General features: G+C 40.5%; 1 protein-coding gene across 1 annotated transcript; it reads left to right on the forward strand.

Annotated features, from left to right (window-relative positions):
* The first annotated feature begins 4,668 nt into the window (after window positions 1–4,668).
* LOC131409346 (growth-regulated protein homolog gamma-like) lies at window positions 4,669–7,014 on the forward strand. Its single transcript, XM_058546438.1, has 4 exons — window positions 4,669–5,130; window positions 5,226–5,349; window positions 5,470–5,553; window positions 6,351–7,014. Exons 1-4 carry the CDS (start codon window positions 4,920–4,922, stop codon window positions 6,364–6,366), a joined length of 435 nt encoding a protein of 144 aa, XP_058402421.1. The 5' UTR covers window positions 4,669–4,919; the 3' UTR covers window positions 6,367–7,014.
* The last annotated feature ends 5,999 nt before the right edge of the window (window positions 7,015–13,013 follow it).

Below are 13,013 nucleotides of genomic sequence, written 5' to 3' on the forward strand. Positions count from 1 at the left end.
CCACTCCTTTGAGAAAGAAGGTTAGGTGTCCCACCTCTGTGCTCCTATCATATCGTGAGCATACTCCTCACGGGATTTACCAGCCCGCATCATAGTTTTCTGTATATATATATCTGCCTCTCCAATTAGACTGAAAATTTGGTGGTAGTGGGATGCATCTTATATCTTTTTGTATTCCAAGGACCTAACTGGATTCCCAACTCATAAGTGCTAACTTAAAAATGCTTAGTTGGAGAAAGGAAAGGAAGGAAGGACTTAAATAGTGAATGATCAATCTGTTAGAAAGATAACATTAGGGCCGGCCCCCTGGCTTAGCGGTTAAGTGTGCGCGCTCCACTGCTGGCGGCCCGGGTTCGGATCCCGGGCGCACACCGATGCACCGCTTCTCCGGCCATGCTGAGGCCGTGTCCCACGTACAGCAACTAGAAGGATGTGCAGCTATGACATACGACTATCTACTGGGGCTTTGGGGGGAAATAAATAAATAAATAAAAATCTTTAAAAAAAAAAGATAACCTTAGCAGCAATATGAAAGACAGAAGGTATTTTTCAGGACTCTTACTGTGAGTGATGGAAACACAACTTAAATTGGTTTAATAAGAAAAGAGACTATTGCTATATAACAATGAAAGTCAATGAATTAGGTAGGGCAAAGCTAGATTCAGGTGGTCAAACAAGGTCCCCAATAATCCTGTCTGTGTAGGCCACGTCTGTGCTTTCCTCTGTGACGGCACCATTCTCCGGCAGGCTCTCACCAAGTAATGGCAAGACTCCAAGTCTCCATCTTACCAGTTTAGCAATCTCAGGAAGGAGCAAGAGCATCTCAATTCCCTTTGTTCCTGCACGAGTGGTATTGTCTCTGAATTGGCCAATATTAAGTCATTGGCTCCACTCTGAACCCATATTGGCGTGGGCAAGGACACAGGCAGGAATGAGGGACCAACAAGGCCTTAGGGTCACAAACTCCTCCTCTTGAGTTCAAAATTGAAGTCATCTCACCTTAAACATGTGGACTGATAAAGGCAGAGGTGAGGATTTGCAAAGGCAATGCAGGGTTGTATTTTAAGAAGAAGGTGGAAAGGTGGGTGACAGACAGGTAGAAAGAGTAGTTGTAGCAGAGACTGGAAGGGAAAGTTAACTCTGATGCTCAACTGAGTGCTCTTAGACAGAGGGATGGGAGATGTTAGGATCCAGTAACATATTCTGTCATCTTCATTTTCTCCCTTCAGAGCAGAACCATTAAACACCAAAATAAAGCCATTAGGAAATGGGAGGGAAGGGAGTGGTAGTTATGTCAGGAAAGCTCTCAAAGCAAGGCAATATAAAGCAGAGCCACACCACTCATCCTTTTTGTTTGCCTGTTTTGGTGAAGACGATTGGCCTTAAGCTGACATCCATGCCAATCCTCCTCTGTTTTGTATGTGGGAGGTGGCTGCAGCATGGCTTGATGAGTGGTGTATAGGTCTGGGCCTGGGCTCCAAACCTGCGAACCCCAGGCTGTGGAAGCAGAGCATGCACACTTAACCACTACACCACCAGGCCGTCCACCATGCCACTCATTCTTGCCGGCAAATTAGCAAGGTCAGTGCTCCGCATGGAACAGCGACCCTAGATTTTGCAGGTATATTACATTGTACTAGTCAAATCTGAAAGATACAATAAAAATTATAGGGTAGAATGGAATTTAGTAAACTGAGCTTCTATTTTAGAGACAATTTCATTGGTTGGTGATTGCATAGGTTTACATCTTGCGCATACAAAAGTGGCATTTTGCATATGTTAAAACAGGAAGCAATTTGTTTATCATGGTGGGCTTCATAACATTGGTGCTTTTAAAATTTTCTGAAACTTAGCACGTGGCTGTCATGAATTAAATAATGAAAAGTGGTACATTATGAAAGGAAAAAAATCCTTTCTACTTCCTCCCTGAAAGCAAATGATTTTGATTAAACAAGTTCTAGGAGTCACGTTATAGATAATTCTACAAATAATGGATTCTTTCTTGACATGCTTCATCATTTTGGTTGATTCCGTAGATAAGTTGAAGTCATACTCTTCAGCAGTATTCACTCACGTCAGTACTTTGGGTTGGGTCTGGGAATCATTACAGCTAATCCTTTTTATTGTGTGGGCAGCCAGCTGTTAATGCCCAAGGCAAAGAGAGAGTCACTTCTTAAATATTTTCCCATAAATGAATTGCAGATAATTTTACTCATATTCCCATTTCTCATGGGAAGTCATCGAAACTAAAACTTCAAATGAACAATGAATTTTTTTATTTTTTGAATTTTTTGTTTATTGCAATAACATTGGTTTATAACGTTGTATAAATTTCAGGTGTACATCATTATACTTCTATTTCTGCATAGATTACATCATGTTCACCACTCAAATACTAATTACAACCCATCAACACACACGTGCCGAATTATTCCTTTCGCCCTCCTCCTTCCCCCCTTTCTCTCTGGTAACCACCAATCCAATCTCTGTCTCTACGTGTTTGTTAATTGTTGTTATTATCTACTACTTAATGAAGGAAATCATACGCTATTTGACCTTCTCCCTCTGACTTCTTTCACTTTGCATAATACCCTCAATGTTCATCCATGTTGTCACAAATGGCTGGATTTCACTGTTTCTGATGGCTGAGTAGTATTCCATTGTGTATATATACCTCAAAAAATCAAGGATAGAACTACCATATGATCCAGCTATTCCACTGCTGGGTATTTATCCAAAGAACTTGAAAACACCAATGCATAAAGATACATGTACCCCTGTGTTTATTGCTGCGTTATTCATAATAGCCAAGACTTGGAAGCAACCTAAGTGTGCCCATCAAGGGACGAATGAACAACGAATTTTTAAAATCTGTTTTAAGGTCCCCAAAGAATACAGATGCACCCTCCTTTCAAAATTCCTGATGCTGAAAAGTTTAAAAAATGTTTTTTTGAATATACTTCTTTTTCTGTTTACATCAGGATTCACCATAGAGTGTTTCTGTTTACGTAAGTGTCTTAATCAGTTCCGGCTGCAATAAGAAAATACCATGTGCTGGGTGATTTAAATAACAAATATTTATTTCTCACAGTTCTAGAGGCTAGGAACTCCAAGATCAAGGTGTCTGCACATTCAGTATCTGGTGAGAATCGTCTTTCCGGTTTGCAGATAGTCGCCTTCTTATCGTGTCCTCACATGGCAGAGAGAGAGAACAAGGTCTCTGGGTGTCTCCTTCTTATAGAGGCATTAATCCCATTATGAGGACCCCCCTCATGACCTCACGGAAACCTAACTGTATCCCAAAGGCCCCATCTCCTAATACCATTACAATGGGGCATAGGGCTCCAATATAGGAATTTTTGGAGGACACAAACATTTAGTCCATAACTATAAGGTTGTAAAACACCACTTCTATTTTGTATATTTAACAAATATTTATATAGCACTTAAAATGTGCTGCTGTTTTACAAATGTTAACACATTTAATACGAATAACAACCCTATGAGGCAGGCACTATTATTAGCTCTCTTTTACAGAGGAAAAACAAGAGCAGAGAGAGATTAAATAAATTGCCCATGGTCAGATGGTCACGTGGCAAGTAAGTGTGTAGCTGAGATTGCAGTCCTGACAGCTTTATGGAACTCTCTCTGTTCCTGAGGCATCTTGTTCTTAAGGCAGGCCCACCTCCTCTGCTCCCCAGCCCTTCTCTCAGCACTGGCAGAATATCTCACACCTCTGTGAGGGCTGCATCTACCCTGGAGAATCAATTTAAACCATCTACAGTTTAATCCAAAAAGGGCTATTCAAACTGATGGTGGAAAGTGAATTACCCAGTGAGAAGGCTTCAGCTACACAGACTTTGAAATGTTTTATTGCCATTCTTAGAACTAAAGTAGGTTGGTAGTTATTTCTGAAGAGAGAATCAATTCCAGGAGGCAGGCAAATTCAGACGACATGGAGTAGAAAATACCAATAATCTAGTATTTACATATTTCAAAAAACACTTCTCTTTGCTGCTTAGAGGAGTAAAGGCGAGAGTTGCTAGGTACCGGCTTTCTGGTGGCTATGATTCTTTCTGTCCATGGACAGAACTAGAACAGGTGGACCTCCTCAGGCCAACACAGCCTCTCAGAGTTCCCTAATGATCACCATGAATGAAAACACAGCCTCTTATACTTGGAGCTCCAGGAATCACTAGAGTTTGGGAAATCTCAGAATTTCAAGGAGAGTTTGAACACTGTGGATATGAGATTACAACACTATGTCCTAAAATAAACACTAAATTAACCGGTGGCAATGGTCTGTCCCCTCACCCTACCCCCGTGTCCGGCGCGGAAAAACAGGGCACTAAGTGTGATTTATTTGAGATCATAAAACACTAGGAACAAGACACACGTTCTTACGTGTAATCCGAGATGACAGACGTATTTTTAAAGAGTGAGTTTATTTCAGAAATGAACAAAAGCTGCAAAACCCAAATTAAAAAGAACTTGGATACATAGATAAGAGAAGCTACTATTCTCGCCTCAACTTTTCCAGTCTCAGCAACTGAAGCGTGTTTAGAAGTAACTTTCTCCCTTAAAGATGTGGGGCAGTCCCTACATAAGTCTAACGGGTCTGACCCTCCCCACCCCGCGACCAGGGGTCACTCGGCGCCCACGGTCCCCCCTCGCAGGCGGCAGCTCCAGCGTGGCTGCGACTCACTCCCCCTTTGGGGATTTGGGGACGGAAGTGAACAGAGAACTCGGAGTCCGCGGAGTTACAGTCACGCGGGAGGCGACACGCTGGGGGGTGGCACCGGCGGGTCCCCCCACCCCGCTCCACCCGGGGCGGGGCCGCGCTTCCTTCCGCGCCCGGGAGAGACCTGCAGGTCCGGGAATTTCCCTGGCCCGGGGCTGTGAGCTTTCCCGCCCCGACCATGGATAAAAGGGTGCTCCCGTCTCGGGGAGCCACAGAGCTCGCTCCGCCAGCAATCCCGCCGGCCCTCCCGCTCCAGGCACCGCCGCCCCGACCCTCCGAGCTGAGCCCCATGGCCCGCGCCGCCGCCGCCGCCGCCTCCCGCGCTCCCCGGCTCCTCCGGGCCGCGCTGCTGCTCCTGCTCCTGGTCGCCGCCGCCCGGCGCGCAGCAGGTGCCACTCGGCGCCCTGGGGTCCCAGGGGCGGGAGCGGGGTCGGGTGGGCCCACCGGGGGACAGCCCCGCTAACCGAGTCCGTTCTCCCCGCAGGCGCGCCCGTGGTCTCTGAACTGCGCTGCCAGTGCCTGCAGACCGTGCAGGGGGTTCACCAAAAGAACATCCAGAGTGTGAAGGTGACGTCCCCAGGCTCCCACTGCGCCCAAACCGAAGTCATGTAAGTGCCGCCGCGCGCCGCCGCTGCTACAGTCCTTGTCACCCCCACCGTCCCAATGTCCCCCACCCTGACCCCCAGCCCGACCATCTGCCTCATGTCGATTCTCCCTTATCTCTGCAGAGCCACTCTCAAGAATGGACAGAAAGCATGTCTGAACCCCGAAGCCCCCATGGTTAAGAAAATCATCGCTAGGATCCTAACCACGTAAGTTATGGTTTTTATTCACATGTGTGACTAGAGCCATTGGTCACAAATACTGGCATCTGCCTCCTGAAAATTGTATCAGAGAAACCCAGGGTCTAGCTGAAGGACTGAAAATCGTTATTTTACGATTAACTTTGCTGTTAACGTTATTAATCTGCTCTGGTGCCAGAAGGGTATTTCCAGTGCCCTTTATCCCCATCTCCCTCTCCATTTCCATTGAAATGAGTGTGGGTAAATGTGTTTTTCTGAAAGATTAAGTAGATTTAGCCAATGATGCTAAAATGCCTCCTACCCGTTAAGGAACAACAATGTTTACCTCAGTCCCTAATGGGCTTCAGACTTGAAAAGTGGGACTCTTGGTTTTGGGCAACATGGGCCTCTAAATCTTAGTGCTGAAGAGCAGGGACTTTGCAGTGAGACCTCCCTGAGTTCGAGTCTAGGATCCCTGTGAAAGTTTTTAATCCCTTTGAACCTTAGCAAAATGGGGTAGATAATAGTAGCTATTCCATGTATTTGTTATATGAGGCTTTAAGTGAGGTGATACATGTAAATTTTTAACCCAGCATGATAGTCAGGGAGCTTTCAAGCCAATAATAGATTTGATTCCACAGCCCCGCTTTTCCTCAATAGAAGAGCAAACTCTCTGCTGTACAGGGCAGAGGGTAGAGCGGGTCCTTCTCTGGGTGCAGGGCTGGGCCAAGGGTCTGGGTGCAGAAATCCCTCCAGCCTCCGAGGCCAGCGTGAGAGAAGAGCAGCTTTCCTCAGCACCTGTAACAGTAACCCTTTTCTCATCATAGGGGCAAAACCAACTGACCTTGAGAAAAATAAGAAGCTCTTTGGTGGCAGTTCCTGAAAGGTGGTCCCTGCCCTTATTGGAACTGAAAGTGAAGAAGAGAACAGCCAGCTTCTGGTGACACTTAGAAAGGGTTGAATGTGTTTGACTATTTTGTATGAGAGTTCTATTTATATATGTATGTATTTATTTTTCAAAGCTTGTATTTTAATATTTTATATGTTAGTATTTAAAAGTGTGAATATGTTTAATCAAACATAATCTGTCCTGATTGTTATTTAATTTGAAGATGATGGGTTTTAAGTGTCTCATTAAACTAATAAATATTAGGAGACCACTGAGTGCCAGGCACTGTGACGGAGGTAGGGGGGACGTGGGGTGGGAGAGGGAGATACAAGCAATGAGACAGCGAGATCACTGTTAAAGTCACAGAAAGTATGTGCATATCTATTTTTGTACTTGTTTAAAAGAATGTCAGTTGTTATTTATTGAAACTATTTCATATTATATGGTCAACATTTTTATGTTGAAGCTTCCCTTGGACATTTTATGTCTTGCTTGTAAGGCATAATGCCTTGTTTGATGTTCATTATGCAATGTTTCTCTTTGTCTTGGAACAGAGTTAAAACTACTGTTACATTTTTATAAATGACCTGAAAATAAAAGTTTTGCAAAAAATAACACGCTTGGGTTTTGTTTTATTCTTCTTGATCTTTAATTCCTCCTGGCTGCCCCAGGTGTTGCACAGGTACTGTAGGTCACGCCCAACTTTATGCCTGTTCCCGGCTGTTACTTCCCTTACATTTCTCTTACTCAGGGAGGAATATTTGATACACTACCCTCCCAACCACCTTCAGAATCCTAGTTTTGTATAAAATATTGCTGTTTTTCACACTGACCAATTCATTATTCAAAATAAGTTCTTTATAAACTTGTGAATTTTTCTCGATATTTAATAAGGGTTCCTATAAATGTTGTTGGTAAGTGGTTTTTCAAACAATTATGCAATTTTTTCCCTTTTATTGAGGCTGGGAGCAAAAGGTGGAAGAGTGAATCCTTCCTAAGAACTCAAACAATTTGCACTATTTAAAATAGCAGTAGAGGGGCCGCCCCCGTGGTGGTGTAGGGGTTAAGTTCAGCACATGCTGCTTTGGCAGCACAGGTTTGAGGGTTCAGATCCCAGGTGTGGACATACACCACTCATCAGCCATGCTGTGGCGGAGACTCACATTATACAGGAGAGACAGATTAGCAACAGATATTAGCTCAGGGCTAATCTTCCTCAGCAAAATAAATAAAAAAAATAATAGAGCCAGCCCTGATGGCCTAGTCATTAAAGTTCGGTGACCTGGGTTCACTTCTTGGTCACAGAACCACACCACCTGTCTGTCAGTTGCCATACTGTGGCAGCAGCTCACACAGAAGAACTAGAAGGACTTACAACTACGATGTACAACCATGTACCGGGGCTTTGGGGAGAAAAAAAAAAAAGAGGAAGATTGGCAAGAGAAGGTAGGTCAGGGCTAATCTTTCCTTGCCAAATAAATAAATAAATAAACAAACAAATAAATAAATAAATAATCTACGGGGACAAATGCATACTGTAAAGTAAAATACATGACAAAAATAGCACGAAGGACAGGTGGGGAGATAAATGGGTTTAGGATATAATGTTTCTTCAATTGTTAGAGAGAATATTAATGTAACAGGATGTAATGTAACAGTAATGTAACAGGAACACATATTGCAATTTTTAGGGCAACTCCTAAGAAGGAAATGCAAAATTTTGGATTTAAAAATCTAAAAAAGAGATAAAATGGAATAAAAGAAAATACCTGAAGAATACAAAAGAAAGCAGAAATCAACGAGTAAAGGAACAAAATAACAGGACAGTGAGTGGAAGGACAAATCTTCCTTACAGAAGAATGCGTATTAATATAAGTAGAATCTCTCTCCTCCTGAAGATGGGGCTTAATTCCCCTCCTCATGTGAGTGTGGGCTGGGTTTTGTTACTTACTTCTGAAGAAGAGATTAGGAAAAGGGAAAAACAACAACATTACAGTGGAGAAATCTGGCAGATACCACCTTAACTAAGTGATCAAGATTGTTATCACCAGTTCTGTCAGGTGAATATCATGTACTCCCTCCGTATGGTATGGTGAGAAGGGCACTTCATCTCCATGATAGTCTTCCCCAAAACCCATACCAGCAGTATAATCAGGAGAAAATCATCAAAAAAATCCAAATTGAGGAACATTCTACATGATATCTAACAAGTATTATTCAAAATTGTCAGTCATGAAAAACAAGACAAGGCTGAGAATCTGTCACAGATCAGAGGAGACAAAGGAGAAGTGATGACTAAATGCAATGCGGTATTTGGGATTAGATCATGGAATAGAAAAAAGACAGCAATGGAAAATTGGTGAAATCTGAATAAAGTTTAGTTACCACAATGTACCAATGCTAATTTCTTTAGGTTTGACAAACGTACTATAATTATGTAAGATGTCGACATTAGGAGATACTGGGCAAAAGGTCCAAAGGAACTCTCTGTACTGCATTTACAATTTTTTTGTAAATCTAAAATTATTACAAATTTAAAGTTTATTTAAAAAAAGAAAGGACAAATAGAATAGCAAGATAGTAGACTTAAATCTAACTTTATTAAGAATTACAGTAAATTTAAATTCAATAAACACTAAATAAAAGTCAAAAATTATCAAAGTGTATAAATAAAAAAATCTATACTGCTTAAAAGAGACACACTTTAAATATTAGAACACAACTTGAAATTAAAAGAATCGAAAGTGTTATATATATTAAAAAGATAAGAAATAACAAGTGTTGGAGAGGATGTGGAGAAAAAGGAACCCTCATACACTGCTGGTGGGAATGTAAAATGTTGCAGCCACTATGGAAAACAATATGGAGATTTCTCAACAAATTAAAAATAGAAATACCATATGATCCAGCTATTCCACTTCTGAGTATTTTCCCAAAGAACATGAAAACACTAATTTGAAAAGATATATGCACCCCTATGTTCATTGCAGCATTATTCACAATAGTGAAGACTTGGAAGCAACCTAAGTGCCCATCAACGGATGAATGGTTAAAGATATATCTATACTATTTAGCCATAAAAAAAGATGAAATTGTGCCATTTGCAACAACATGGATGGACCTTGAGGATATCATGCTAAGTGATATAAGTCAGACAGAGAAAGACAATTACTGTGTGACTTCACTCATATGTGGAAAATAAACAAACACATAGATACACAGAACAGATTGGTAGTTATCAGAGGGGAAAAGGGTGGGGGGAGGGCAAAAGGAGTAAAGGGGCACATGTTTATGGTGACGGATGGCAACTAGACTTCTGGTCGTGAATACGATGCAGTCTGTATAGAAGTCGAAATATAATGATATACACCTGAAATTTATATAATATTATCAACCAATGTGACCTCAATTAAATACATAAATAAATAAATAAAAAGCGTTATATGATACAAAAACTAACTGAAAGAAACCTGGCATGGATATATTAATATCCATATTAATTACTTATTAATAATTATTAATCTATTATTAATATAAATTATTACTATATTGGTTAATAATTGACATATTAATTAAGGGCTAATTGATATATTAGGGCTACAGGAAAGAAGTAGTCAGAGATAAAGAAGGCTGATTCAAAGTAAAAAGGGGGTAATTGTACAAGTGACAAAATAATTCTAAAATTTTATAAATTTTGTAACGTACTATCAAAACATATAAGGCAAAATGGAGAGAAATTAAAGTAGCAACAGATGGAACCATAATCATTGTTATAGATTCTAACAAACTTCTTTCAATACTTAATAGGCAAAGCAGTAAAGAATCAATGACAGTATAGAAGAGTTAAGCAACATGATCAACCAAATTGGCGTGAGTGACATATATGGACACTTCATCAAACAATTGCATAAATTACATTTGTTTTTCCAACACACAGGGAACATTTTGTAAAAGAGACTACATATGGGACATAAAGAATGTATCCACAAATTCCACAAATTTCAAAATGTTGAAACGTTAGAGAAGACATTCTTTAGTCATCAAGTTTTTTTGATGACTTGTAATTTTTCTAGCTGAAATATGTATCCATACACTGTGTGTGATATGTTTGCTGTGGTTTATAACTCATCTCAACTTCCTAAATTTTGCTTCCACAATACAGGAAGCATGAAACAGTGTCATCATACTATTTTCATCCATTACAACCATATTTTCAGAGACATTTCCTCATTTCATATATTTATTTTTTGACATATTCATTTGTAATTTTGGCATTCCTGTATTTCTTTGGTTTACATTATATATAATGTAATTTAATTACTCATTACTACTTCCACAAAAGTTTAAAAAATAATCCTAAAATGATGGAAATACAAAGTTTATATTGAAATCTATTCTTTTAAAAGCCTTGGAATCATGCCCAAATCTAATATATTGGACAGTGCTCAGTGTTAACTGAAACATTTCAAAATAATTATAAATTGTTGAAGTCATCAAGATGGCTTTACTACAGAACAGAAGACAGACTAGCTGTGTTGCAGAAGGAAGTATGCAGTTTAGGTATGGAAGAACCTCACATTTGGAGTTTCGGTTTTAGCAACTATATCTTTTGCAAAACTGACCACAGTCCCTTGTATATTGTATATGCCTAATAAATGTCTTTTGAATTTAATATCTATTTTCCTCTCATTTTCTGCACATGCCCTGAATCTTTAGATTACCCCAGCCTTTCCATCCTCCTCATAATAGATAGCCAATAAAGGTCACAGTGTGATCTGTGCAAGAGGGCCATGGAAATACCTTGAGATACATCTAGAGGCTTCCCAGTGGAGGTAACATCCAAACTGGGTCCTGACAGACCAGCAGGATCCTACAGGCATATGGCCTCCAGTGTCCCAGCCCTGCCACCTCTTCCTGCTTGAGTCTCTCCTTTCTCCCTACTGACAGAGTGAGCTCCAGCTACATGAGCCGTTTGCTGCTCCCAGTACTCATTCTGCTCTTTCCAACAGCCACGGCTTTGCTCACTTGGCCCTCTCTTGGAATGTCTTCCACACTTCAGTGTTTCCCATTTACCTGGAAAATTCCTCATCATCTTTAAGATTCACAGGAGTGAGCACCTCTTTCAAGGAAACCTATCTGACAATCTCTCAGAAACCCACTCTATAAGAGTTGGATTAGGTGCCCCTTCTCACTCCTAATACTTTGAGAATGGTTTACCATGGTATTTACCATACTTTTATTTATTTATTTTTTTGTGAGGAAGATCAGCCCTGAGCTAACATCTGTGCCCATCTTCCTCCACTTTATGTGGGGCACCACCACAGCATGGCCTGACAAGCGGTGCATCCGTGCACACCCGGAATCTGAACCCATGCCACCAGTAGCAGATCTAGCACACTTAACTGCTACGCCACAGGGGCAGCCCCTTTACCATACTTTTAAAAGAAATTTGATACGTTTATACATTGTAATATGATTGTCATAGTAGTGATAATTAGCACCTCTATCGTGTCACATAATTATCATTTCTTTTTAGTGTGTGGAATAATTAAGATCTACTCTCTTAATGAACTTGATGATTATAATATTGTTGTCTATATTAACTATACTGTGAATTAGATCTCTACGACTTATTACTACTCATTGCAAGTTTGTACCCTTAAACAGCATCTATCCTATCCTCCCACCCTCATCCCCTGGTAACCACTATTTTACTCTTTATGAGTTTGGCTTTTTTATGTTTCACATATAAATAACATCATACAGTACTTGTCTTTCTCTGTCTGACTTATCTCACTTAGCATAATATCCTCAAGGTCCATCCATGTTGTCACAAATGGCAGAATGTCCTTTTTTCTCGTGGCTGAATAACATTCCATTGCGCATATATGTGCATATATATATATATATATATATATATCTCACCATCTTTTTTATCCATTCATCTGTTGATGGACACTTAGGTTATTTCCATATCTCAGCTATTGTGAATAATGCTACATTAAACATGGGAGTACATATATCTCTTTGATATCCTGTTTTAATTTCCTTCGGGTATATACCCAGAAGTGGAATTGCCAGATCATATAGTAGATCTATTTTTAATTTTTCCCCAGACTTTTCTAAAATTTTCTATTTGTACATTCATCTCTCCTATTGCATTGAGAGTTAGAGGGTAGCAGAGTCTGTCTTACTCCTCTTTGTATCCCTGGCACCTAACTTCAATCCCATCTTATAAATGCTGAGAAAATGATGAGTGAAACTGCTGAAACAAATGGAGAAAGAAAGGAATTAAATTTGGGTTGAGATGTCCTTTTGGATAAAAAGATAACTCTAGTAAGTGCAGTCAGTAACAAAAACCCAGCTCAAATTGGCCTAATGTAAAGGGAAAGCATTTGACCTCTGAAACTAAAAGACTGATGAGTAGATAGGATAAAGCTGGATACTGCAGCTCAAAAGTTCTCTTCAGTAATCAGTCTCACTCCAGATCAGGCTGCTTTTCTCTGTGCTGGCTTCATTTTAGGCAAGCTGTTCTCAAGCATTGGCAAAGCCCCACGCTTCTGTTCTACCAGACATAACTCAGCAGGAAGCAAGGGCTTGT

The sequence above is a fragment of the Diceros bicornis genome, chromosome 8 (genome assembly GCF_020826845.1).
Source record: "Diceros bicornis minor isolate mBicDic1 chromosome 8, mDicBic1.mat.cur, whole genome shotgun sequence".
Classification (NCBI taxonomy): domain Eukaryota; kingdom Metazoa; phylum Chordata; class Mammalia; order Perissodactyla; family Rhinocerotidae; genus Diceros; species Diceros bicornis.